At 25.5% G+C, this 27,102-nt stretch overlaps 16 protein-coding genes across 16 annotated transcripts; 6 read left to right on the top strand and 10 right to left on the bottom strand.

Moving 5' to 3' along the window:
- Positions 1 to 72: 72 nt before the first annotated feature.
- On the bottom strand, positions 73 to 441 carry AAJ76_1100064476 (60s ribosomal protein l35; the record flags this gene model as incomplete). The annotated part of the gene is made up of 1 exon (XM_024473771.1): positions 73 to 441. One exon carries the CDS (start codon positions 439 to 441, stop codon positions 73 to 75), a length of 369 nt encoding a protein of 122 aa, XP_024331580.1.
- A 252-nt stretch (positions 442 to 693) lies between these two features.
- Positions 694 to 855, bottom strand: AAJ76_1100064062 (hypothetical protein; the record flags this gene model as incomplete). The annotated part of the gene is made up of 1 exon (XM_024473770.1): positions 694 to 855. One exon carries the CDS (start codon positions 853 to 855, stop codon positions 694 to 696), a length of 162 nt encoding a protein of 53 aa, XP_024331579.1.
- Positions 856 to 1,083: 228 nt separating this feature from the next.
- AAJ76_1100063833 (udp-n-acetylglucosamine pyrophosphorylase) lies at positions 1,084 to 2,094 on the top strand (the record flags this gene model as incomplete). Its single annotated transcript, XM_024473769.1, has 1 exon — positions 1,084 to 2,094. One exon carries the CDS (start codon positions 1,084 to 1,086, stop codon positions 2,092 to 2,094), a length of 1,011 nt encoding a protein of 336 aa, XP_024331578.1.
- Positions 2,095 to 2,485: 391 nt separating this feature from the next.
- AAJ76_1100060503 (man1-src1p-c-terminal domain-containing protein) lies at positions 2,486 to 4,414 on the bottom strand (the record flags this gene model as incomplete). The annotated part of the gene is made up of 1 exon (XM_024473767.1): positions 2,486 to 4,414. The coding sequence occupies one exon, from the start codon at positions 4,412 to 4,414 to the stop codon at positions 2,486 to 2,488; it is 1,929 nt and encodes a 642-aa protein (XP_024331577.1).
- Positions 4,415 to 4,822: 408 nt separating this feature from the next.
- AAJ76_1100059168 (wd40 yvtn repeat-like-containing wd40 repeat protein) lies at positions 4,823 to 5,749 on the bottom strand (the record flags this gene model as incomplete). Its single annotated transcript, XM_024473766.1, has 1 exon — positions 4,823 to 5,749. The coding sequence occupies one exon, from the start codon at positions 5,747 to 5,749 to the stop codon at positions 4,823 to 4,825; it is 927 nt and encodes a 308-aa protein (XP_024331576.1).
- A 40-nt stretch (positions 5,750 to 5,789) lies between these two features.
- AAJ76_1100057370 (glutamate--cysteine ligase catalytic subunit) lies at positions 5,790 to 7,547 on the bottom strand (the record flags this gene model as incomplete). Its single annotated transcript, XM_024473765.1, has 1 exon — positions 5,790 to 7,547. One exon carries the CDS (start codon positions 7,545 to 7,547, stop codon positions 5,790 to 5,792), a length of 1,758 nt encoding a protein of 585 aa, XP_024331575.1.
- A 733-nt stretch (positions 7,548 to 8,280) lies between these two features.
- AAJ76_1100056636 (hypothetical protein) lies at positions 8,281 to 9,108 on the top strand (the record flags this gene model as incomplete). Its single annotated transcript, XM_024473764.1, has 1 exon — positions 8,281 to 9,108. The coding sequence occupies one exon, from the start codon at positions 8,281 to 8,283 to the stop codon at positions 9,106 to 9,108; it is 828 nt and encodes a 275-aa protein (XP_024331574.1).
- A 22-nt stretch (positions 9,109 to 9,130) lies between these two features.
- AAJ76_1100055786 (macrophage erythroblast attacher) lies at positions 9,131 to 10,027 on the top strand (the record flags this gene model as incomplete). Its single annotated transcript, XM_024473763.1, has 1 exon — positions 9,131 to 10,027. One exon carries the CDS (start codon positions 9,131 to 9,133, stop codon positions 10,025 to 10,027), a length of 897 nt encoding a protein of 298 aa, XP_024331573.1.
- A 38-nt stretch (positions 10,028 to 10,065) lies between these two features.
- On the bottom strand, positions 10,066 to 10,686 carry AAJ76_1100054231 (udp-glucose pyrophosphorylase; the record flags this gene model as incomplete). Its single annotated transcript, XM_024473762.1, has 1 exon — positions 10,066 to 10,686. One exon carries the CDS (start codon positions 10,684 to 10,686, stop codon positions 10,066 to 10,068), a length of 621 nt encoding a protein of 206 aa, XP_024331572.1.
- Positions 10,687 to 10,725: 39 nt separating this feature from the next.
- On the top strand, positions 10,726 to 10,896 carry AAJ76_1100054191 (hypothetical protein; the record flags this gene model as incomplete). Its single annotated transcript, XM_024473761.1, has 1 exon — positions 10,726 to 10,896. The coding sequence occupies one exon, from the start codon at positions 10,726 to 10,728 to the stop codon at positions 10,894 to 10,896; it is 171 nt and encodes a 56-aa protein (XP_024331571.1).
- Positions 10,897 to 11,223: 327 nt separating this feature from the next.
- Positions 11,224 to 13,461, bottom strand: AAJ76_1100051456 (hypothetical protein; the record flags this gene model as incomplete). Its single annotated transcript, XM_024473760.1, has 1 exon — positions 11,224 to 13,461. The coding sequence occupies one exon, from the start codon at positions 13,459 to 13,461 to the stop codon at positions 11,224 to 11,226; it is 2,238 nt and encodes a 745-aa protein (XP_024331570.1).
- A 1,414-nt stretch (positions 13,462 to 14,875) lies between these two features.
- Positions 14,876 to 16,957, top strand: AAJ76_1100050041 (nuclear pore complex protein (nucleoporin nup116); the record flags this gene model as incomplete). Its single annotated transcript, XM_024473759.1, has 1 exon — positions 14,876 to 16,957. One exon carries the CDS (start codon positions 14,876 to 14,878, stop codon positions 16,955 to 16,957), a length of 2,082 nt encoding a protein of 693 aa, XP_024331569.1.
- A 332-nt stretch (positions 16,958 to 17,289) lies between these two features.
- On the bottom strand, positions 17,290 to 18,051 carry AAJ76_1100046866 (hypothetical protein; the record flags this gene model as incomplete). Its single annotated transcript, XM_024473758.1, has 1 exon — positions 17,290 to 18,051. The coding sequence occupies one exon, from the start codon at positions 18,049 to 18,051 to the stop codon at positions 17,290 to 17,292; it is 762 nt and encodes a 253-aa protein (XP_024331568.1).
- Positions 18,052 to 18,647: 596 nt separating this feature from the next.
- Positions 18,648 to 19,457, bottom strand: AAJ76_1100045460 (hypothetical protein; the record flags this gene model as incomplete). The annotated part of the gene is made up of 1 exon (XM_024473757.1): positions 18,648 to 19,457. The coding sequence occupies one exon, from the start codon at positions 19,455 to 19,457 to the stop codon at positions 18,648 to 18,650; it is 810 nt and encodes a 269-aa protein (XP_024331567.1).
- Positions 19,458 to 20,298: 841 nt separating this feature from the next.
- AAJ76_1100044618 (heat shock 70 kda protein 4l) lies at positions 20,299 to 22,284 on the top strand (the record flags this gene model as incomplete). Its single annotated transcript, XM_024473756.1, has 1 exon — positions 20,299 to 22,284. The coding sequence occupies one exon, from the start codon at positions 20,299 to 20,301 to the stop codon at positions 22,282 to 22,284; it is 1,986 nt and encodes a 661-aa protein (XP_024331566.1).
- A 2,178-nt stretch (positions 22,285 to 24,462) lies between these two features.
- AAJ76_1100039087 (hypothetical protein) lies at positions 24,463 to 25,830 on the bottom strand (the record flags this gene model as incomplete). Its single annotated transcript, XM_024473755.1, has 1 exon — positions 24,463 to 25,830. One exon carries the CDS (start codon positions 25,828 to 25,830, stop codon positions 24,463 to 24,465), a length of 1,368 nt encoding a protein of 455 aa, XP_024331565.1.
- Positions 25,831 to 27,102: the final 1,272 nt, after the last annotated feature.

Genomic DNA, 27,102 nt, shown 5'->3' with positions numbered 1-27,102 from the left:
TATTTTATTTTTAATAATGTTCAGTTACAAATGTAAATATAAAAATGTAAATAAAAAGTAGTTTAAAATAATTTATTCAGAATAAGCAAAAAATATTTTTGGATTTTTTAATTCCCTTTTCCATACCTTAGGCATTTTTCTAGATGCTTGCTTTTTTGTTAGCTTTCTTCTTTCAGCCCTAGTTTTCTTCGGTCTAAGTTCTTTAGGTATTTTATGCATAGGCAAATTTTCATATTTCTTACATGTTTCTTCTAAGAGTTTTTCATGTCGAACGCGCAATGCACGGGCTATATTTTTTCTCGCAATTTTAATTTCATCTGGTTCTACAGTAGAACTTACTTTTTTCTGTCTAAGTTGTAAAAGTTCATTTTTTAAGTTAATGATTTCTTCCTCAAGTTCAGAAATATTTTTTTCTCTAAATGTTTCTAAAGAAATTTTCATTTTGAGGGTAAAAAATATTTTTGTTTTAAAATGTGCATTAAAAATTTATGGAAATAATCGATTAAGCAAAATAAGATAAAAACTTATTAACTTTTTTTCTTAACTAAAAAGTGTTTACAATTTTTATATAAAATAACAATATTTTTTATACACAAATTTATAGGTGCCTTTTGCGAAACATATTGTAAGGCATAATTTATTCAATACTAAAATTATATATCTTATTTTAAATCATTTTAAAATAAATAAGAACTAAAGAAAATAAAAATTAACTTTAACGTTAATAACTAATGCTTTTATCTGTAACGAATGTTCTAAAAAATGTTTTTTATATAAATCATTGGAAATTTTTACTTTACTGTTAATTAAATCAAATTTAAAAGATTGTAATTGGACTAATTTTATAAGATTCATATTTAAATTTACGAATTTTTTTTAATAAATAATAAGAAGCTTTTTCTTGTAAATTAAAAAATCTTTTTTCTAGTGTACGAAGATTAAAGTTAAAAAATCATAAAAAACGTGTTTTGGGGGTATTCACTTCTTTAAAGTGTAATTAGATTATTAGCTAGCCCCTTAATGTTCCCCTTTTTTTATTCTATTGGTTTAACATTTTATAAATTTAATATAGTCCCATTACAGATGGCAATAATAAATAGTAACAGTACATGTTTGATTAACATATACGATGATACTGGTAAATTAACTGATCTAGGAACAGAATACTATAAAGTAGGAAATACAGCACTTTCACAAAATAAATTTGGTGTAGTAATACTTAGTGGGGGACAAGGTACAAGACTTGGCTGTAGTGGTCCTAAAGGTCTTTTTAAAATTTGTGATAAAAGTCTATTTGAACACCACATTGATAAAATTAAAAAATTGAAATACTCACAGAACGTCAGACTGTTCATAATGACTTCTGATCATACAGATGAAGATGTTGTATCTTATTTTAAATCAAATAATAACTTTAATTTAGATGTAGTATTTTTTAAACAAAATAGTCTCCCCTGTACATATAAAGATGGCAGTGTTATTAAAATAGAAGATCACAAGGTTTTAACAGCACCAAATGGCAATGGTGATTTTTTTAAATCAATAAGTAAATTTGATTTAAGTGATTTATATGCTATAAACGTCATTTCAGTTGACAACGTTCTAGCTGAAATATTAAACCCAGAATTTGTAGGGGCTTTTATAAAAAGTAAGGTGGATTGTTTAAGTAAATCCGTTACTAAATTGCCTGATGAAAATGTGGGAATATTTATTAAAAATAGTGGTAAGTTAGAAATAAAAGAATATTCTGAAATAGACAAAGATCAAGAAGAAGCATGTGAGGGGAACATTTGTAATCATTTATTTAAAACAGAGTTTGTTAAAATGATGGGGTTAAAAGATCTACCCATACATAAGGCATGCAAAAATATACCGAATGACATTAGAAAAGCTATAGATAGACCAAATGAGACTAAATGTCTTAAAAGCGAATTGTTTATCTTTGATTGTTTTGCATTTACCGATAAAAATAAGATATTTAGTGTACCAAGGTGGAAAGAATTTGCTCCCTTGAAGAATGGTATGAAATCTGAAAAAGATAATCCGGAGACTTGTGCACAGGCTTACAGAAAAAAATACAATAAAGAATATTAAGTATATTTTAATTATTATTAAATTTTAAAAAAGACTTGAATATATGAGTAAATTATAAAATGATATTAAATTAAAATTTTTAATATTGCGCATAGTACTGAAAATAAAAAAAAAATATTATTTATCTTTAAATATTAATTTAACTGGTTACTTTTAAATTAATAAATTTTTTTTATTTTTTAATATAAGTTTTTTTTGTAATTTATAAATATTTTAAATTTATTATACTTGTGTATAACAATACATCCAAACCGTTACACTATTCTTTTAACACTTTTTGTAAAGTGACAAAATGTCCAATCTAATACAAAACTACACATAAATAAAATTAAATTCAAATAAATCTGTAAAGATATCTAAAAATACAAAAATTTTAAATATATTTATTTAACTACAATTTCATGGCTTCAATGCTTTCTTTTCTTCTTACAATCGGACCAATCCATTGCCATGCATCTTTATCTTTCATTTTTAATGTTGATACATTTGCATTTTTTGATACATTTTTTATAACATTTTGCCAAACTGCAGAATCTTCACCAAATACATCCTTTAGCTGGTCTATAAAAACATATTCAGGAAATCTTGTATTACTTGTTGAAATAATTAATTGCCTTAAAAGTACATTTAAAACATCTTTTGTAACTTTCTTAGATAATAGTTCTACCTCCCGTCTTTTTCTTCGTTTATATAAAAGATATTTAATTAAACACAAACATAAAGTGATTGGTAAACAGATTGAAATAGTTCTTTTAGCATAGAAATGTAAGAATGTTCGTACAGAGACTTTGTAATTTTTAGATGAGACCTGGTCTCCCTCACATATCAGTAAAGGGTGATTTTTTATTTCTCTAATTATTGATTCATTTTCTGTAAGATCTTTAATATTAATTGAAGGATTTTTAACTCTTCCGTAAATGTAATCTCCTTTTCTAAAAGCTAGTAAATTTAAAATTTCCAAAAATAATCTTTTTTTATAATTGTCTTTTGCACAATAAATACCGAAAATCGACCATTTAACAACATAACCTTTATCACAGACCAACTTCTTATTAACAATATTTCCGTGTTCTGGAACCCTAACACAAAAAAAACATTTTCCGTCTTCATAAGGAAGATTTTTTGCAAGTAAAAATAAAGCCAAAATCAAGGCACATAAAAAAATTAAGATTCTTTTGTACTTTGACTTTTTTATATCAGGGACTGTTAGTGAAACTTCACTGGGAAATGATGTTCCTGTATAATTTGTAAATGAAGAGTTTACAAATGAACTACTATCAGACAATTTTCTTTCTGGATGTTTTTTCATATCTTCCTCAATGAGCTTTTTTAACTGTTCTTTATTTGAAACAAAAGATGTATCTTTATTTATGGCTCTGCTAAAAGATAAATTCTTTGTTATGTCGTTAATGGTTTTTTCATTTTTACTTTTTGAAGGCAAATTGGTCTTTATTTTATCCTTTTCTAAATTGATTTTAGAAATATTATCTGCTTTAGAAATATTATTACGGCTAGATGATATTACTTGTCGAAATGATGCATTTTCGGAAGAATAATTTATATTTTTTGGAGTAGACTCTTCTAAAATTTTTTTAGTATCAGGAGACTTTTCTACGAATTTTTTTATATCAGGAGACTTTTCTACAATTTTTTTTGTATCAAGAGACTCTTCTACAATTTTTTTAGTACCAGGAGACTTTTCTACAATTTTTTTAGTATCAGAAGATTTTTCTACAATTTTTTTAGTATCAGGAGAAATTTCATCAGATTTTTTTTCATTTTTTGCAGATTTGACACCACTCGATTTTAATGGTGAATATTTTTTATCCACATTACTAAAAAAAGGTTGTTCAGATCTTATAGTTTCTTCATTTTCCTTTTTTTCTGTTTGTTCTTTATTAATAAATGAATTGTTCCTAGAAGGTGTATTTTTTATTCGTTCTAACTTTTCATTTAACGAAATGGGTTCATTTTCCTCTATATAACTATTTTTACCAGTAATACTTCGACCCGATAAACTATTCCTTCTAACCACTTTTTCTGTAGTAGACTGATCATTAAAATTTATATCTACAATAGAACTTCCACTTTGGTAAATATTACTCATTTTTTTTATTTCCTTCATTTTTTTCTCTTTAAGATCTTCAAGTTTATCGTAAATATATAATTTATAATAATTTAGAAGTTCTTGCTTTAGGGCATTAGATCGAACATTGACATTATTTTCAAACAAAATCTTTTTCAGTTCCGTTTTTGTCAGTTTTTTATAGTCAAAATTAGGATCCAGGTAGGCGTCAGACGATAAATCTTTTTCTTTCATTTTAAGGGTAAATAAAATAGTAAACAAAAAGTTTATGTTTTATTAAACTGAAACAAGACATTTGTAACAGCTTTAAATTTACAAATCATATTTTTTAAGTATTTATTTTTGTGTTTAATAAAATATATAAAATTTGTTTATAATTACTGGTTTTATACCCCATTCTAACTTATCAATAAAACTAATATACTAAAAAATAAACTTATATTCTAAAACAAGAAGCATGTGGCTTATATTAAAATAATGTATCAACAGTTTGATTTATATAATAAAACTACTATATACGTTAGTTTTAAAATGTTTATTAAATCTAAAACTATTGAGAGAAAAAATTTTATAGCTAGATTTAAAATTCATTTAAATTTGCATACATTTTGTTTTTAAGTTAAAAAAAAAATAACCAATATATTATGTACTATGTTTATTTGTATCAATTCTTGGCTCTATTCTGTACAATACAATATCTTGTGCGTTATTTAATAAAATGTATCGATTCTTATATGCAATACATCCTATAGCACAAACCGGACAATCTGAACTAATCTTATAAAAAATATTATCTCTGACACAATAAACTTCATTATCTACACAAGTAAATAAAACATCATAAAAGAAGTTATAAGTCAGTGAACCACAATAAGACACAATATTTTTATTAACCAGTTTTTGATTAAAAGAGGTCGTCTGCGATATTTTATGTACATGAGATATAATATTTTTACTATATAAATTATTTTTGTAAAACTTTAAATCTCTACAATAAGAAAGAGATACAATATTTTTAGTAGCAAAATACTTCCCCTTTTTTGTGTATCTAATATCCCAAAAATTTATTATTGTGCCTGGTGTAGAGGTTGTGTATATAAAATTATTATTAAATTCAATACAGGTCACTGAATTGTCATGTTCTAATTTCTTAACAATTTTCATTAATCTAAAATCCCAAGCATTAGCAAAATTATCTCTTCCGCAGGTATAAAATGTATTATTATCATACCTCTTTATGTACCTCACTGCTGCAGATTTATTTTCTAATATTAACAGTTTATCGGATAAAATATCAAATATAACAAACATTGAATCTGAAAATGTTACGCCAATTCTTGAATCGTCAAGCCAGTTCACATTATAGATCGGTACATCAGTTATATTTTTATTCATAAACTTTAAATTTCCAAGGTCACTAGACAAATTAGTGTTTGAAAAAATAATACTACCTTCAGACGTGCCAAAGCATAACATACCAGTCTTATAATTATAATCATTACATGTAATATTAAAATGCTCCAGTTTAAAGGTGTTAATATATTTTAAAGTCAATGAAAAATCAAACATAAAACACGGTTAAAAAATATAATAATAATTTATTAAAAAATTATATGTTTTTTAAATAGTCTAAATTGTTTTCTTTTCTAATATTTATTATTCTTTCTATAAGATCTTGTAAAATCTTGTCTGAAATTTTACTGTCTTGTTTATAGTCTGTGTGATTAATAATAAATTTTCTAATCCAGTCACCATATGAAAGATATTTATTGTTAATTTTATCTTCTATAAATTTTATGTATTCTAGTAAAAAATCTCTGTGATCAAAAAAATTTTCATCTATAACTTTGTATATATAGTACAAAATACCTTTTTCTGATTCACTTCCAATAAAAATGTCTTTTATTGTACCTTCACAAATTTGCGCTTCTTCATTTGAGTCAAAATTGGATCTATACCAAAATTTCTGCTCATCTTCACTCAATTTAAATTTATAGTCGGATGCCTTCCGAATAAAATGATTCGCACGTATAAAATTTGTGTCTACTTTTGAAACAGGAATATAAAAATTTAAATTGTACTGAAGAATAGCCTGTACAGTTAAATATGTAAAATATATAAATGCTGCATTTTCAAAGGGAGTTGCTTGCATTTCCATAGGACGAACTTCAACTTTCCATCCTCTTAAATCTTTATCAGAACTTTCTGTTGGTACTTTAAACCTTACAGATCTCCAATTTGAACTTTGTATGTTTTCAAAATCGTCAAATGTGCTTTCATCTGTTTCGTCATATGAGACTATAGGATCGCGAATAAATAAAGATGCTACATGTCGCGACAATTTTTCATCAACACCTTTCTTTATTAATTTATTAAAAATCGGCACGTGGATCGGTGGATTTGTATCGTTGTACTTGTCTAAATTTCTAGCGTCATTAGAAATAAATAAATCAAATGGAGAACACCTGCTTTTTGGAATCTTTTTAGAATATGGATATTCTTTATATTTATTTGAATACATGCATTCACTTCCCCTTTCCTCCGTTTTTCTACAATCAACACTCATTTCTAACATTTCCCATCTAGTCTCAGTTTTTAATAATTTACCGTTGGCACAAGGCGTTCCTCTAGTTAATCTTAGCAATAATGGTCCAAGTATTCCCATCATATCGTATACATATCTAGCTTCAGCTATTGTTTTACCTTGCATCGTAACTTGCAGACCACAACAACCCATACCTTGGCCCATTGAATCTATGTGTATATATTTATTATATTCATCAAATTTCGTATTTATATCATCCATAACTTCAATGTATCCTTCCGGTTTCTTCCCTCGCCTGTTCCGAATATTTTTAGTAAACGACTCAAATCTTTTATGTTGTGTTATGGCATTATCAGGAAAATTTAATGAAAGGGTTATATCATCGGTTAGAGGTACTAAGTCATAAAAATATTGAAAATTCATACATGGGAAGCAAGGCATCATTATAATTGAAACATTATCTTCCGTTATTTTTTCTATGTCTGAAATCCCTTTAATAATCCCATCTTCTACACATTTAATGGTTTTATCGTCATATGGAATTAAATTGTTTATTTCTACCATGTATCTAGCATATTCCACTGAACTATCTTCAACTTTACTTATAATTTTTTCACTTCCACAATATAATTTGTATTTATTTCCTGTTTTAATAACAGTTATAAGTTCTAATTCTTTACCAAAGGCCTTTTTTGGTGTTACATTGTCTTTATTTCGTGTATACACCGTAAAAAATTGGTCTATTCCTCGGTTTTTAATAATTTCTTTTGTCTTTTTTAGTTTGTTCCAAGAAAGGATGTTACCACTTCTTAATAGACCCATTGGGTGTTAAAGTTTTAGAATTTAAATATTCATTTTAAACAAATAATGTTTTTTATTGGTTAATTCTTAAAAGGAGTTAATATATGTAAATTAATTAAATGTTAATTAAAAACAAAAAAAATTATTTAATATATTTACAATGTTATTGCGTTGTAAAATGTATTGCCTTTACTATAAATTAGTATCAAAAATTAAAAAATTTGATTTTTTGTTGTTAATAAAAAATATTAAAATTTGAAGTTTTCAAAGTAAAATTATTTTTGTAAATTAAAGTAAACATGTTAATATTATAAGAGAGTGTTTGCAGATTTATTATTATTAAATTTTTAAAATATTTGCTTTTAAACTATTGTACATAATTTTACATGAATTTCTTTTATTACCAAAAAAACATAATTAATCAAAAAGCAAGTATAACAATTTTTTGTAATTTATCAAGTTTGGTTATTAAAAAGAAATTAGTAAAATAACTAATTGCTATGAAAATATAATATATAAAATTACACAATTTACTAGATTATTGCATTATCTAGAGATTTTTTAGATATTTTTACTTTCTTCTTACAGATAGCGCTTTAATGCCGTTTTTCTATACATAATAGCACAAAATTTTAAAATATTACAATCTAAACTTTAAAAGTTTCTAACATATTGAAATCATAACTTTTTAAAATTTTTTTACATCCCTCTAAAAGATTTTAAAATACGACTTTTATTTTTCAACCCTTAATTAATGTCAGAAATATTTTTTCTTAAAGTAATAACTGAAAGTAATAAAAGATTTATAATAAAAGCTGACCCAGAAAGTACTATTAACAGTCTTATAGATCTCATTAAAAGATATTTTGCACACTATTATAGCTTAAAATATTTTATTAAATACATTTACACACCAGATAAATTTGCAATTTTGGATAATATGCCTATTAAATACTTTTTTAATACTGGAGATATTTGTTACATTAAAGGAAATGAACAAGATGGTAAATTGGGTTTTTTAGAAGGATTGGTTACTAAGATTAATTATGATCAAATACAAAATATAAATAAATCTGTTGCTGTAATGAAAGAAGGACCTACAATTTTAAGTTCACAAAAAACTGTTAAACCGTTGAATGCTAAAAATTTTTGTGGTGAAAACGAACGCTTAACTAATGAAACGAATGTGTTGGAAAATAAGCAAGAAAACAAGATCGATAGTCCAAATAAAAAGAAAAATAAAAAGGATGCAAGAAATTATAATATAAAAAATGGTATTAATCCTAATCTGATTATTAATGATACAAATAAACACAAAATCTATTCAAAAGGAGAATTTGCTACTAAAAAAATTTCTAATGTAATTGAAAGTCCATTAAGTAAACCTATCGAAGTATCTAATGACACAGACAATAAAATAAATTTGACAGAAGAAAATAAACAAGATCTTGATTTGAAAGAAAAAAATACGCTTTTTATTTTAGAAAATATTAATGATAAACCAAAAGAAAAACCTGTTATAGAAATTAAGGGAATAAAACAAGTCAAGAAAAAAAAGAAAATTAATTACGATGAATTATAAATATTTAGATTTTCTTTCCCTTATGGATATGTGTGTTATTCTTAAAATAAAAAAAAACAATATAATAAAAAATACAAGACGTGTTATTGATAAACTATTTTTATTGCATAAACAAAACAAGATTTTAGATTTCAATGATAAACTTGACAGGTTAAAAGATCTTGTTAACAAAAATATAAATGAAATACAAAACATTAATAAAGAAATTTCTGAAAGAAAAAAATACAATTCACTGATTTTTGCAATTGTTGAATATTTTAATATAAATAGATGTTATAAGGCCTCAGTAATGCTTAGTGATTTTTTTAATCAAAAAAGCGATATATTATTTTTTAAAGAAACCGATGAATTAATAAATCAATATAGAAATAATAAATATGAGGATTTATTGAAATATTTAAAAGAACATAAAACTATTTTTAAAACATACAACATTGAAGAAAAAGTAAAAATAAGACATTTTCTTAATATGTGTTTATTAAAGAAATATTCTGAATGCATTACATTTCTTAAGAAAAATGATATTCCTAAAAAGTATTATATAAATTTGTTATGCATTAAAGATAAATTGGTCGATGATGAGACTCCGCTTGCTGAATTGTACGAAGCATTTGGTGTTTTTAATACTAGAATTCAAAAAAGAATAGAATATGGTATTATTTCATATAAAACAAAAATGTGTTATAAATTTATTAATGAAGAGTGTCCTGCATGTATGTTTATAGGATTAAGAAGAGAAGTTCCTTTTAACAGAAGAGAACATAGTGTAATTTTATGTAAAGGAAGTCAAGATCTTATTACAGAAGAGAATAGAGCCTTTGCTTATGACAGTGGACATGTGTATGGAGAAAATTATATAAAAGAAAAAGGATATTTATTAGAAGATAATAAATATCCGAGACAGTGTTATTTTATGTAATAAATATTTGTATAATATTTTTAATACTTTATTTTTAATTAATTATAAAGTAAATAACCATCAATGCCTAATTGAATTAGTGAAGCGATTGTATAAACATGTGGTGTATCAGCACAAACCATAAAAAATATTCGACAAATATCTCCTATAATCCATACAAGGTATAATTCTTTCTGTGATCTAACTTTTTTATTTACATCTACCACAATAACTTCTTTTTTCTGTTTCTCTATAAGTAACTGTACAGAGTTAACACTCACCTCAAAGATAAGGGAAAGTATTCCACAAAATTCAAAAGATCTTGTAAATAACCCACATATTTGTATACACATACAAATCAATATGATATAAGAAACATATATCTGTTTAGAAGATATCTTAAGTTTTTTCATAATTTTTTCTTCTGTCACCGAGTAAATAGACTTATTAAATAGGAGTAAACATGAATGCAGTAAAATAGTAAACATTCCTTGTAGAGGAATGACTGTAAAAGCATTTGATTTTCCTGTAAAATGTATTATTTTAAGAATGTTAGCCAATATTGTTAAAGCAGACAGAAATTCTGGAAATACTATCTGTCTAGTGTACAGTTGAGGAATATAGCCTATTATTGGAGAAATAATAAAAAGTACAGAGAAAAATATTTCTAGATCTTTCATGCAAAAGGGGGGGTAAATAAAATTATTTTTATCCTTAAAATGATAAACAAAAATTTGGATCTTATTAAGGAATTTTGCAAAGAGCTAGACATTGATTTTGTGAATGACGAAATTATTAATTGTATGTATGAGCTAATAGAAATGGGGATGGATCCAGTAGAACTTATTCGTGTTGTTGATCAGATATTAGAAGAAGTTAAATGTTTATAAATAGAAAAAAACTTATTATGATAAGCAAAATAAAGTAGATGGTTTGTACAAGATTTTTACGAAATATTTTCTGTTTATTTAAAATTTATGCTGAAAGTTATTTTTATACCAATATTTTTTTAATTTGTTTGTAAACATAAATAAAATGTCAAATTTAATTAAATAATTGTTAGATTAAAAAATGTTTAATACTAGTTATAAATTACTTTTTTATCTTAAAAATTTTCACATATTTTTACAGAATTATATTAAAGTGACGAATAAAATAAAAAGCTATGAGAAAGTTACTTTTTTAAAGAAATGTTACTTTAACATAAAGTTTATTAATTAATCATCCCAGCCATCATTATCACTTTCAGTATTAATTTCTACATCTCTTTGATGAACAAAATCATCAACCATTGCTGATCTAGTGAAAATGTTTGAATCATTGGTACATTTTTTTTGTAAAAATTTGTCCCTAGGATCTATACTTGTAGCAAAACTATTAGTAAGCTTTTCAGAACCCTTTTTTATCATGTCTTGAAAAGTATAAGCAGGCTTATTTTTTTCAACTTTATTTAATGACATTTCGTCTGTCGTATTCATGTTTGGTAACATTTCATTTGGCGTATTTTTATTAGATCCTGATGTAGATGATAAATTATCGTCCATTTCCTTATTCTTATTTAAAGTTGTATTTGCCGTATCTTTAGATGTAGATAACAACCCACTATCATTTTCATTAATATCAGATTCTAATGTATAAACTAGTTCACTATTCTCATGAATATTAGATTCTGTTTCGTGTAATGATCCATTGTCCTCATTAATACTAGATTTGGGCAAATATAAAAGTTCATTGTCGACTTCATCAACAGTATAAGCATTAGATTCAGACATAGCTAATAGCCCACTTTCCTCATTAATATTGGATTCAAACGTAGTAATTAGTGTACTATTAAGATCATCTAAAGTGTTATTAATTATAGTTTCTGCCCGTTCTTCATCATCTTTATAGCAAGTCGCGGAGTAAAAGGTATCAGAGGATTCAGCAGATAAGAATTCTGTCGAATCAGAACTACCACTTTTTACTCCAATTGATGAAAAGTTTAAATCTAAATTTGACTCTACCTTTTGTGGTAAGTTATTATTTAAATCCGAGGTTGATGTACTTTTAACCTGTGTTACTTGCAAATGATTGATATTTTCATTTGTGTCTTGAACATTATTTTCTTTAGTATTATTTAATAAATATTTATTATCAACTTTTTTTAACTTTACATTCCATTTTTTTTTAGTTCTAGTAACTGTATCTAACTTATCGCTAGAATCAGAACTTGAATGAATAGTAGTATCGTTTTTATGATTTATCAAAGATTTAATGTCATTATTTTTACTACAACCTAGTTGTAAGTTACTTACCGGGTTATTTTCACAAATTTTATCCTTTTCATCGCAAATAATTTTTACGTTTGCAGACAATTTCGATGGTTGAAAAATAAAAAAAGAATCACTTTCGCTCTCTTCTACTTCCTCATTATTCTCTTTTGAAGAACTCGAATCATTATATCCAAGTAAAATTCTTCGTTTCAATACAAATTTTGATAACTCATTTTGAAAATCATTAGAAGATTGTTCTTTTTTTTGTAAATTAAGATTTTTTGTACGATCCTCGATACAGTTTTTTTTTGGCATGTTTTCAAGAGATTTTTTCAAATCTTCCGCAAAACTCAAATTTTGTCCGTTTTTTGTAAATTCACTTTTTTTATTTTTTTGTTGTAAACCCTTCCCGACTTCTTCTTTCTTATCTCTTTCCGTACCATATGTTGGCAAGAAAAACCCTAAAGATTCAGATTTAAAGGGTGGTGGCACTGGTATATATATTTCCCCTTTAACTTCCGCCGTGTCTGCATAAATAACCTTATCTCCTTTATCTGTAATTTTTTCTGCAACTTCCCCCGTGTCTGCAACAGTAATCTTATCTTTTTTATTTTTAGTAGTTGTGTAATCAGCATAAATTAAATCATCAAAATATTGAATCTTTAAAAATGGAATAAAAAGTACAAAACACTTAATATGATTGAGTTTTGAAAATTTAATAGATTTAAATTCCTTATTAAAATTTTCAAAATTTTCATAATTACCAGCTCCAAAGCTGTACCTAAAAACATCTCCTTTAAACATCTTTGCTTTCTCTAGAAAATTTTCAACAGATCCATCATTCATTGTATCTGTATTAAAAATATAATAAACAGAAATATTATTCCCTTTAGGAATAATAATCTCTAAATTCTCATTCCAAATATATCTACTAACAATTGGCTTATCTAATATTAATAAAGTCAACATAAAAAGCGTGAAAACCAGCATAATCTTGTTTACAAAATACGTCCTCATTTGTAAAACCATATTTTTTAAATATAATTTTGAGCTGTACGCTAAAATATAATTCCATGGAATAATCGGTAAAATAAGCATGGATGTTAAATATGGATGTTTGTAATACACAGAGTAATCGCATAAATATTCTGTGTGGAATAAGACTGTAAAAATAAGTAATACTGATATGTAATACATAATCATCCTTTAAAGAGGGGTAACTTATTCCTTTTTAAATAATTAATAAAATACTGAGAACTTAATTAAAAAAAGAGAATTCTATACGTTAAATACTAGAAATTAAATTTTTTAATTGGTTGGATGTATTAAATCATAATTCAATTAAAAATAAGAACATTCTTATTTCCAAGATTTAGCATTAAAAATATACTGTAATGGTGTGTAAAACTGACGCAAAAAAATTAAATTTATATGCATGTTTTTGTCAGCAAAACTATCTTGAGATTTAATTTAAAAATTTATAAAATTTTAAATTAATATATCAGCTTAATTTATGTGCGTCCTGTTATAAATTTTAGAAAATTTATTAAAAATTAACAATTATTTATCATAATTTAAAAAGCGTTTATTAAAAATTACTAAGTTCTAAAGAATATCAGTTCAAAAAAATTACAAAAATTCTTGCAAGCAAACAAAATTCTAATAAATTTTTGTTTTCATAAAATAATGCTGTAAAAAACACTTACAATCTTTTTTATAGTACTATTTTGTCATAACTGTTCCTATTATTTTTATAAAAAACTCAACAATTCAAATTAAACTTTTTTTGAGTTCTGTAAAAAAATCCCAGGTCTTTTTAAAGTGTCAAATATTTCAATTAAAATTTTATCTAAAGTAATGCCTTAACAATTTATAATTTTACAAATTTATCTAACTTTTTTAAAAATATTTTAAACAGTAAAATATATAAAAACTTTTGGTTTTGTGTATTAGAATATCACAACGATTTAATTACAATTTAAATAAACCTAAAATAAATTAAATAAAAATGGTTGTAAATGATATTTATGGGGCGAATAGGATTTTTATTTGTTTTTTAATATATTTTTCCGCCGTAATTTATTTAAAAATTACAAAATAAAAAAATGGAGGGAGAAAAGGGATGAAAGTTGGAAAAAGCGACATTTTTAGAGATAAAGCCTGTGAAGAGAAAAATAGGTCAAATAAAAGATACCAACTTTTTTATTAAAAACTTTATAGAATTTGTTTGAAAAACAATGCCGTCCTATGCTAAATGACATATTATATTGCTAATTAGAAACTCAACAATGTTTTAAAATTTATATCATTAAGAAAAATATTTGCTACTGTGCTAGTATGCTTTTATAAATTATGCTTTTTAACTATATATAAACATCGAAAAGTGTTAGTGTTTTTGTAATAAGCAAAATAATTAACTTTTCGCAACGTATTATTTTTTTTATAAGTTTATAATTGGTCTTAAAAAAATGCTACTTCTTGTAATAATTCATCTTACACTATACGTCGTTTTAAACTTTTTAAACATACAAAATGATCGTTGTTTTGTGAAATTTACTTTAGTAAAAGCTTAAAAAGCGTAATTTACTACTAAAAATAATATTTTTTTGCCCTTAAAATGAACTTCAACTTATTTAATCAAAAAAAGGATGAAGACCAAAAGCAGCAACAACAAAATACCAATCCATTTGGAAATTTGAAAAATGGAAATCAGCCACAGCAACAATTCGGCTTCGTTAATCAACAGAGTAACCCTTTTTTAAATACGCAATCGACAAATAATTTACCATTTGGAGGTACACAATTAACAAGCAATTCGTCGTTTGGAAATCAATCACAACAACAATCTCAAGCTTCTCAACCATTTTCTTTTTCATCAACGCAGCAGACTAATTCACAATTACAGCAGAATAATCCTTTTCTTAGCAAGCAATCAACAACTCAACAGAATTCATTTGGTAGTATGTTAACTGGAAGTCAATCAACACCCTTGACAAGCCAGTTTGGAAATCAAGTAAACCCTTTTACAAATGTACAGCAAGGAAATCAAGCAAATCCGTTTACAAATATGCAATCATCGACTTCACAACCTTCTTTTTTTTCTTCTGCACAACCAGGATCTTCGACATCAGCAAATATTTTTGGTTCGACGCAGACCAATGCGCCGTCTTTATTTGGACAAACACAGCAAAATTCGACACAATTGCAGTCAAGTGGACCAACTTCACAATTTACTGCAAATTCTAATCCATTTGGTAGTTCACAGTCAAATACAACATCAAGCTTATTTGGTTCCACGCAGCAAAATTCTTCCAATGTACCGCTACAAACATCTAGTAGTATATTTGGTAATACGCAAAATAATAACTTACAGAATACGGCGCCTACAAATCCATTTAGCTTCAATTCAGCACAAACACAACCAACTACAACAGGATTTCCGCAATCTACTACAACAGGATGGCCACAATCTAATGCAACAGGATGGCCACAATCTAATGCAACAGGATCGTCACAGTCTATCACGGGAGGATTTCCACAATCTACTACAACAGGATTTCCGCAATTAACAACTGGAGGATTTCCGCAATCTACGACTGGAGGATTTCCACAATCTACTACAACTGGATCATCACAGACCGCCACAGCTGGATCATCGCAATTTGGTCAGCCAAGTGGGACACAAAGTTCAAGCGGGGTTGGATTTAATTCATTTGGTACATCACAAACATCAAATTTATTCACTGGTACTTCTTCAAAGCCATCGACTAACATGTTCAATCAGCCAAATCCTTTTTCCGCTCAACAGAATTCTACTCTTACTCAGCCCAATACAACTGCCCAAACATCTAGTATACCAAGTACAGTAAATCAAAATGTTAATAATTTTACAAATACTGTACAGCCTTCAAATAATCCTTTTACCAATACAAATCAAACAGCACCAACCTCTATATCATCAAATGCGACCAATCCATTTCTAAATACTACTACCACAGCCCCATTTAACACTGCATCAGCAGTAAATACATTACCTCAGGAACCTGTTTCGATTTTTCAACCTGTCTCTGGTGTACAAAAAGTAGGAGGAGAGAAAATTACAAGTGTAACTAGCAAGGAACCGGTTGTTTCTAATTTACCATCAAAAGAAGAGCAAGCAGAGGTTGTTAAAGAAAACAAAGAATCAACGAATGTTAGTGATGTTTCTGTTAATAAAACATCTATCTTTGGAGAAAATAGTAAGTTAACTAATACACAAAAGAATACTTCATTTGTACAAATGTCTATTTATGAAATAATACAAGAACAAACACGTAAATTAGAAGAAAACATTGCTGATTTTAATTCTAAAGCTAAAGAAATATACGAAGAAGATGAAAAACTGTTAGATAGTTTAAATAACTACCAAGTACTCTATGATTTACTTGAAAAAGAAGAAATTAGATTGTCTGAGTTAGAAGAAAATGTAGATTTTTTCGAGAATTTACTAGATGACTATTCTAAGAAAATTGTGCAAAATAATGATGATGATGAACTTATTGTGTGCATAAAAGAGTTTGAAAAAGTATCTGATGAATTTTACAGAAACGTAGAAGAAAATAAAGACAAGGATGATGAAATTTTAGGATTAGTGAAAGAAAATTATAATTTATGTGCTTTGGTTGATAAGAAATTGGATTTATACGAGAGACATTTATAAATAAATGATTTTAATTAAATAAATTTGTTATTTTATAAAAAATTACATTTTGTTTTCATTGAAATTGATGTAATGCAGAAGATAAAAGACTATTTACACCTTCATTAATTTTTTCTAAAGTAAACGAAATACAAAAATAAATTACTAAAAATTTTTTAAAAACAATATGTTTTCATTGAAGTAGATGAAATACAAGAAATATAATACTATTTACTTTTTTATTATTTGTCTTATTAAAGTAGATGTATGAAGAAAACAGCTGATAAATTTTTATTGATTTTTTTTAAATTAATTAAATACAAAAAATAAAAAACTATTTACATTTTTAATTATTAGTTAAAAGATAATTCATCTTCTTTACATGGTGAAGCAGATGTTTTCTCTTTCTTATTTAATAGATATAAAAGCAAATGCATTTTTTTATCATGTTTTAAATTTTCTAAAATCATCCTTACCATTATTTCTTTCGTCAGGCTTTTATTTTCCTTAGATTTAATGTAAGATTTTAAATCTTTAACTATTCGTCCTTCGCTATCATTCAAAAATTCTCTTATGCTAGAGAATAAATTTTCATTTAAATCATGTAAAGTGACAACAATTGCTTCTGAAACTAGTGAAGGTAATAGTTTTTTGTTGAAAAAATCAAAAAAACCAGTTTGTAGATTTGTAACGGCCGATATATTCTTTTTTATTTCAGTTTCAATAGTACTAGAAATGATTGTTGATAGCTCGTTTCTCAATTCACAATGTCTTTCCAAATTTTTTTCTTCCAAAATATCAAATTTATTTTTTAGATGTAACTCCAATTTTTCACTTTGACGATCCAAAGACTTATTAATATCAAATTTACTACTACAGATATTTAATAAATTATTAATTTTTTCTTCATTCTTAGAAAATAAATCTTTTATTAAAAATTTTAAATTTTGTATTTCACTAGAATCTAGTTGTTTTCTCTGACATAATGTACTTTCTTCGAATGTTAAATTTTCTGCGACTAAAAATGGTTGAGAATCAACATCTAATAAATGCTGTTGTTCCGTAGCAAAGATGTAATAAGTGTACAAAAATAGTATAAGAGTAAAAAAATACATGAACATAGAAAAAAAGGAGTATTTATATTTAAAAAAAAATAAAGTTTATTTAAAATAATTTACAGCTATATAAAATTACATTAACTTTATTTACTTAATGGTGTAAAAATATATTTTTTTAAAAAAAGTGTTTGTAAATTTTATATTTTAAAAAATTAATATATTTATTAATAAATTAAAAATGTGTAAAAATTGTAAATAAAATTAATTATTAATTTAAAGTTTTTAATAATAGATACTAATAGGAAAAAGTAACATTTATATTGTTTTTCTATGAAAAAAAATTGATGTAAATATATTAAAGCTGTACAGCAAAATTTAAAAATATGCAAAAATACAGAAAAATAAACATAAAAAAATTATTTTATTCAAAAAATTAGTCAATTTTGTAAATTTTATTAAAAATATTAATAAATTATAATTATGAAACAACGCATTTTAATTTATTAAAAAGTATTAAATATTTAGTTATTGTATATATTTACATTATTTGAAATGAAAGAGTATATTTTATGAGTTTGTGATTTAATTTACATACTAAATAAATTTTATGATAAAACATTAACAGAATAACAAATATTTACATTTTAATAAAATCAAGGTCTACGGCCATAGTTTTTACCATATTCCCGTGTTTCTATGCCCTGATTTAAAGGACATGATTCTTGAAACGGCGGACAAGATGTTGCTACATTGGGAAAGCATTGATCACGATTAACAGCAGGTGATGGGCCGTAGGTAACTGTAGGCGGAGGATTTACATTTAGTGATGGGCCATAAATCGTAGGTGGAATAAAAGGGGCACTACTTGTTGAGGGTCCATATAAATTAGGATTTTGATTTGTCACAGGACATGTTTGATCTTGCTTTTCTGATAGTGTCTGGTATAACAAATAATTTAAAAGTGTTTTGTCATTATCTCCATCCTCATCTAATCGGCTTAACAAGGTAGTTAAAAGTATATTCTGGTTTGGTTGCTGTTGACTTCGAGTCGTTGTCCCGCCTGATGACATTAAATGAATTAGAAAGGGTAGCATTTTATTATCGGCACCTTTACTAGTTAATAAGCTTAGTAGTACATTATCGGTGTTTTCTATTTTCATTGCTTTTAACAATGGTATCAGTAGTGCCATAGAATCATTTTTTCCTCTTTCCTGTTCTTTTTTCTTAAACTTACACATTGTATCCAATAATTTTGTATGTAATTCCATTTCATCTTTAAATTTAGATTCCAATGTCTTATTAATATACTTTAAAGTTCTTTCTTCGCTATCGGCGACATGCTGGAGAAAATGATTAGTAAATCCTGACAAAATATTTCTTAAGCCATCGTAAGTAAGTGGTTCGTAATTTACCGGAAATTGATTTGTACAGAAATTCAGAGAAAATAAATACAAAATATTCATAGAGTGGGAATATTTTGATGCTTTTATACTTTTTTAAAAAATAGTTTAATTTATTTACAAAAAAGCATAATAATAATTATTTATTTTTTAAAGTTCATTTTTCAAAAATATCTCAAATATAGTGTATTTGGTAAATTAATATTATTTTAAATTATTTTCTTTCAGGTAAAATGGCTTTAACACATTCTCATTCTTAATTTTTATTTGATTACTGCTATATTTTAGTTAAATACACATAAAATAGAATGAATTATTAATATTGTTGTTACAAAAAAAGGCTTTTTATATTTATATTAAATTTATCATTTAGATAATATTATGTTTTTGCTTTTAATTAAATACTTTTGATACAATTAATAAACATATTTAATTCATCTGTTCTAAAGTGTTTATTATACAAATCTTGTATATTCAGTAAAGAATTTAATTATATTAAAAAATCTTGATTAAGAATTATTAATAAGGAATTATAAATATAAACAATTTAATAAAGATTAAACTATTTATGCACGTTTAATAAAACATTTAACACTTATTTAAATCATAAAATATCTATTTACTTTATATTTAAAATATTAAATTAATTGTTTTTACACTTTTTAAAATATTTTCTTGTAATCCTTAAACTAATCTATTTTTAGTAATGAATAAAGTTGTAAGCTTCATCAATAATTTTTGTAACAAAGCATTACAATTATATAGTTAAATAAATTTACTAACAATTTTTTTAAAATTTTTACACATTTAGTGAAAAAAAGTCAATTCCAATTATTTATATGATTTTTCATGAATTTTCTAGAATTTTTTAAAATATAAAAAAATATTTTTTTTGCCCCTCAGAATGGAATTTTTAGGCATCGATTTTGGATCTTACAAAACTACACTAGCATCATCAAAAGATAATGGTAAAATTTTAGGAGACGAACAGGGCAAAAGAGCTATTCCTACACTTTTAGAACTTACTTCTCCTATAAGAAAGTTCGGTAACAGTATTACTGGTGAACATGAAGGAAGCATAAATTTAAGATACAGAAATTTTAGGGATGATTTATCAAAATCTGAAAATTGCCAAGCTTACATGATGTTTATGAAGTATCTCGATAGGATAATAAAAAATAATACTAGAGGAGCTCCTTCTATTTGTGTATCTATTCCTTCTTATTGTACGTACACAGATAGAAAATTTTTGGCTGATATTATGAAATGTTGTAATATGAAATTAGAAAGGTTTTTTAATGACATTACTGCTATAGCAATGTTTGCTTGTCTTCGTAGAGAGAAAATACCAGAAAAGTTTATGATTTTGGATTTTGGTCACGCAAAAACAGAAGCAGGTATTTTTACTTATAAAGATTTTGTATTAACACCTTTGTACATAAATAATATAAAGGTGGGTGCGCAAAATTTTGACAATGAATTAATTAATTTAATTATGCGAAAATATAGCATTCCAGATAAAATAATATGCAAAGAAAATATTTTAAGACATCTTGAAAAGTTAAAAACAGTGTTAAATTCTGCGGAAGTGGCTAATATACAGATTTATATTAATGAAACGCCAATTAACATACAAGTTACCCAAGAAGAATACATTGTAGCATGTAAAGAAAGTACTAATAAATTAACTAATTTTATTAATGATGTCATAAAAGAATCTGATACTAAATTAGTAACAGAAATTACAGGGGGTAATTCATCTTCATTTTTAGTTAAAAATATTTTAAGTGATAAATTAGATATTCAATCTACTTTAGATTTAACAGAATCATGTGCTATTGGTACAGCACTGGGACTAGCTTGTTCTGTAGTTTCTAATAAATTTAAAATGAATGATATTATTGGTAGAAGCATTTCAATAAAATTAGAAAACGCGGAAAAATCTACAGAAATATTAAAAAAAACAGATTTAATAGGAACATCTAAATGTGTTACGTACAAACAGAAGGATGCATTTAACTTAGAAATATTCGAAGATGTACTTAAGATTGGAGATTTACAAATAAATAAAGAATCCTCTGATAAAGTAGAAGCAGTAAAAATTACTATAGAAGTTAATAAACTTGGATTTATTGATGTTAAATCAGTAAAGGTAGATGATAAAGATATTGATTACAAATATACAACATTTGAAATGTCTTCGGATCAAAAAGAAGAATTGATTAATACAGAAGAAAGATATCGACTTCTTGAAACCAATATTGAAAAAATAGGACATATGAGAAATGAATTAGAAACCATGGCTATGAATTTATTAAATGCTATAACTGGAAATTTGCAGGAGCTTTTTAATGAAGAAGATGAAGAAATAGTTAAAAAGGTTGCTATGGACTTGTTTGATATTCCTTCAGTTTCTGAAATTGAAGAGGAGGTGAAAGTGCGAGATGACGTAATTAAACAGTTGGATTTTGTTAGTAAAAAATTAGAGGGATTGGAAAGTAGTATTAAGGAAGAAATTGTTAATATGAAAACATCTATAAATGAATGTAAAGATAAATTTGCCAAAAAATCGACACCTTCTTATTTTAAATTACAAGGAATTTATTATAAACTTGAAGCTTTTGATAAAAATTTACGATTAGATTTATTTACTGCTTCAAATTTTGACAAATCGCCTTTTGATGCATTAAAAAACGATTTTGATGCTGCAATTGTAAGAGCAGAGGAAGAATTGAAGAAAATGAAACAAGAAGAAGAAGAGGAAAAATTACGAGCTCAAGAACTTGAAAATAAGAAAAATGAAACATCTGAGGATGCGGAAAAAGAAGTGTCTGAAGAAAAAAATAATGAAAAGGGAAATGAAGATAAAGAAACGAATGAAGAAAAATAAATTATTATTTTAGTAAAATGATTTGTTTATATTTTTAAATTAGATCAGAAAGAGAGCTTTAAAATTTAATATCACAACGTTTTGAAATCCAAAACTCTTTTGAGTATAATTTTTTTAATTAAATTTAATTATTAAATACAAATATTTTTTTTATGAAGCTTAGGAGAATTAATTTTTTAAAAAAAAATCAACTTGTTTTTTTAGAAACCAAGCACTACAATATTTTAGTACACAACTAGTCAAGACAATCTTTTAAGACTATAAAAAACATATTTTTTAAATTTATTCTTATATTTTACTTAACATCTATATAAATAAAAAATAATTAATTAACTGCATTTGACTTGGGAGGGGTTGGGCATAATACTATTGCTTTACCACTTCGCTGAACTGAGTTGTGTTCTTAATTGATGTATTGAGCTAGGCGATGTTGTTCTGTAAACTCACTTAAGGTGAGAGATGGTCTTTAAGTGGACCAAGAATAATGTATTCTTGAGGACTCTCTTTTCTCCTATAAGCAAGGCCGTAAAGGTATGCTGGCATGCAAGCGCAACATTAATGTTTTGTTTTTACAGTGGAGTTTTTGGTGGCCTGGTGGTTTTTCTTCTTTTAATGTTTTTATTTTTTACAACAAACTTTTATTTTTTTTTATTTAACTACAAAAAATGTTGACATTAAATATTTAATGCAATATTGTTTTTAAATAACTGTTGTTTATAAAAATTTATTATAAAACGTTGCAATACAAAGAGCAAAAGAATTTGCAATGGCAAATGTATAGAAATTTCAGCATGAATAGTAGTTTTAAATGGAGGTAAAAAATAATATTATAAGGACAAAATAAAGTCTTTTTTAAATTTTTGACAATACTGACAGGTAGGCGACTAGATGTGAAAAAACGATCTCAGCTATACAGCGCAGCCTTTTATTTAAAACCTTGTATTGTGCCCGAAAGAATTATTACTAGAAAATATAGGCTTATTTTTTAAATCACATAAGAACGACACGCCAAGCCTATAAATCTTAATCTTATAATAAATCGTCTAAGATTCTTAATAAGAGAACTTTAACGGTTCTCCACCAAAAAAAATGTGTACTTTTAAAGCATGGATAACTGTGTATTGTTAATTTTTTCGAGGTTTCACTATAAAAATTTTATTTAGAAAGTCAATAGTTTTAATTTGATATTACTGTAACTAAAGATATTTTATTTTAGGTCAAATAATTTATCAGATAATAGTTTTTTTTCTTCGTAATTCCGAAGGGTAGAAATAAAAATAATTATCTATGGCAAAGAAAGTTAAATATATAACTGTGATAAACAATATCACAGTTATATATTAAATCTGTAATATAAATTTTAACTGTAATAATAATAATATTCTTAAAAATGTGTATTAATCTTATTTTTTGTGTATAATATTAATCTTCTAATAAAGCATCGATTGTTAGAGTTTTCTAAGTTGTGTTAAATTTGTATTAATGTTCTTTCACTCTTAAAGCCTGTATTTGTATTATATCTTCCCAGCTCTTTTCTTAAAAATGTATAATGTTTCTGCAGAAATATCAGTCATGTCTTTCATTTTTAATATTTTTCAATAATAGAACCACAGGTTTTTTAATTAACACATTTAATTTCATAAACCTTTTAATAAATAGTTTTAAAAAAAGCTCCTTAAATAGTCTTTTTAATTTGTTATCAAACAAAATACTCAATTAAAATCTTCCAATAAAAAACTTTAATTTATGTTATGTAATTATTTACACGATGGCTGTTAGCAGATGTGATATTCAAGAAATTATTCCAACTCTTTTTCAACCTCTTAATAATTATTGCATTTAGTATTAAATCATTTTTTGTAGTAGTTCGCCAGTGACAGTGCATGTTGGTTTGTTGCCACAGTTACTTTTTTGCAATTAAACTTTAATATTAAACATATATTTTACCTGTTTTATGATTTTTCTATATTTTTTGTACATGTTTTACTTTATGCACTTTCAAATAATCCTAAATGTTTATATCCCTAATAGTTTTAAAAGCCTTATGTCGTTTGTACATTTCCATAAGTTATTTGCCAATTTTTAAGATTTTAAAAATACATTTTTACTTTTAATTAATATTAAAAATTTTATTAGTGCTTTTTAATAAAGTTTTAAAATAACATAAAGAGTAGATCTTCATTTAGCAAAAAGATCATGATAAGTACCAAATAACAATATATCTAACAGAATATCAAAATAATTACTAGAATTTTTAAAATTTTGTAGTTGACTCTTGTCGATACCAAACAATTTATGTAGTTTACCAGTTATTTTTGACATAATAGAATCCAATTTGTAAATTTTTAGGTACAAATCTTCAAGTTTTAACTTTTGGTCTACTGTCATGTTTTTAAGTTTTTTTGATAGCAATTCATGCATTTTTCCTAATGCTAACTTATATCGATTAATCGAAAGTTTACAGATTATTTCGTCATTTTTCTTGTTAATATTTTTAACATGTTGTGTCCACAACGTTAAAAATTCAAAAAAATAATCTTCTGATTCATTATAAAGATCATATTTTTTTACAAATATCATTTTTGAGAATATAAAATCATTTTTAAACAAATCTATAAAATAACTAGTTGTTAAATCATTCTTGGTATTTTGACAATTATCTTGTGAGATGGCTTTGTTAAAATCAATGATATCGTTTTTTGTTATATTATCAAAAAATCCAAGCTTATCTCCTGTAGAATTTTGAATCTCTCGCACTAAAAATGCATTTACAACAGTAGCTGTAGATTTCAAATTATCACTCAAATTAAGCAAAAATTTAATCATTTCTTCATGCGGCTCTTTAATACAATTTTTATATACAACATTTTTCGTATCAACGAATAAGGGACCATTTTTGTAAATTTTTTTATATAATTCAATATATTCAGGCTTACCAAACATAAACTCCAAAGCATTAAAGCCAGAATTACATGAACAACAGGGTTCGTTTAAGAAATTTTTGAAAATACTTGAATTCTTAGATTTAATTACTATGCTTTGGTTATTATTTACAGCATCAAAAGGCGATGTACTATTTGTCATTAAATTTGAATGGGGTACATTTTTTTGCACTAAACTTTTTACATTTTCACCTGCATAAGCTACACAAAAGATAACAATAAATGATAATAATATTGTGAATACACCACCTACTATCCACTTCCATTTTAATAAAATTTGCCGCCATAATTTCGATACTTTTTTTCTTTTTGCTGGATCTACTAATTTTTTATTATCGTCAACATCTATACTTTTAGAATCATCAATACCTATACTTTCAGAATCATTAATTCCTATACTTTCAGAATCATTATTATCTAAATTACAAAGCTTAACAATAAAGGAAGTTTCCATTGTTGTAGTATTTGATGCCAAAACCGATAAATTGTATCTATACTGTGCCAGAAGTATAGTAAAATTAATCAATAACGTATACATGTAACAAATAAAAAGCAAAATACACCTTTTTTCGTTTTTATGTAAGTTGGCTGTAAATACGTTCATTTTATGGGTATAAAAATTTGCAAAATTTAATTTAAATACCACAGAAATCTAATGTCAAGTGGATAATTTAAATTGTGTTTTTTTTGTGCTTATATAATTAAGATTTTTAATAAATTTGTTTGGCCAGTTATGCTTTAATTTCTGTTTTAGGCTGCTAAATTTTTAAATCTAAAATAAATTAAAGAAATGGAATCATAAAACTTAAAATTGTTTTTGCTTCTTTACATATTTTGTTATGAATTTGTATAATTTTAACTCTAATTATTAGAAACTATAATATGGTAAACTCAAAAGAAAACGAGTCAACAAGAGTTGACTGTGACTAGGAGCCTATAATTTTTGCAGAGGTTAAGTTGTTACAATACAAATTAACTATGGCGAAGATTGTTGAAGAGGTGTGTAAAAAAATTATGTATGAGAGAACATCGTTTGAACTGAAAGTATTTATTTAGAGGAATATGAAAGTGGAAGAAAGATAGCAAATTATTGTTGAAAGATTATAGGGGAAAATTTTGCTATGGGAGCAGCAAAAGCAAAAAGAAGAAAGCATCAAAAACTTAATACTGCAAGTAGAGAAGTATTTGACGAAAAAGAACCAAGAAACCACTAGGAATGTTGTCAGGAACGAAGGTAGTTATAGATTATTTAGGAGAATAGGATTTTATATTTGTGGTAAAAGGGGACATTCAAGTAAGGATCGTTATGTTAGAAAGAACCTAGCAAGAGAAGGCAAAAATAAAGATTATTTCAAAAACAAAACGTTTAATCTATTTATACCTTCACGACAATTAAAAGGCTGTTTTAACAGAAGATAAATATGTTTTAAAAGAAAATAAATAAAGACTAAAAAGAAATAGCAAAAGATGAGAAAAAATATTTAACAGTAAGGTTTTGACGTTAGAGAAATTGAAAAGAAAATTTTTAGAATGCTTTGAATTAGAGGAAAGAGAAACAGAATACTGTAGGGTTGAAAAATGCAGAATCAATAAAGAACCAGATAAAAAGATCATCAAAAGAGGTCGAAAAGTGAACCGATCGTTAATTAAGGATACGGAAAATATATTAAATCTTTGGAAATTAGAGGTATAATTCAGAGATCTCCCTCGGAATGGCGCAATTCTTTTAGAGCATAAAGAAACTTAATGGATCAATTGGCCTTTTAAGCAATTTGATAGCTTTAAATGATTTGATCGAGAAAGATGAGTATGAACTAGCTAATATTAGAGACTTCATTAGATATACTCAAGGAACAAAGTATTTTTCAGTTATCGA

This window comes from Vairimorpha ceranae (genome assembly GCF_000988165.1).
Source record: "Vairimorpha ceranae strain PA08 1199 chromosome Unknown NODE_11, whole genome shotgun sequence".
Lineage (NCBI taxonomy): Eukaryota > Fungi > Microsporidia > Nosematidae > Vairimorpha > Vairimorpha ceranae.
The sequence above is the reverse complement of the archived record's forward strand: the minus strand, read 5'-3'. Positions and strand labels throughout refer to the sequence as shown.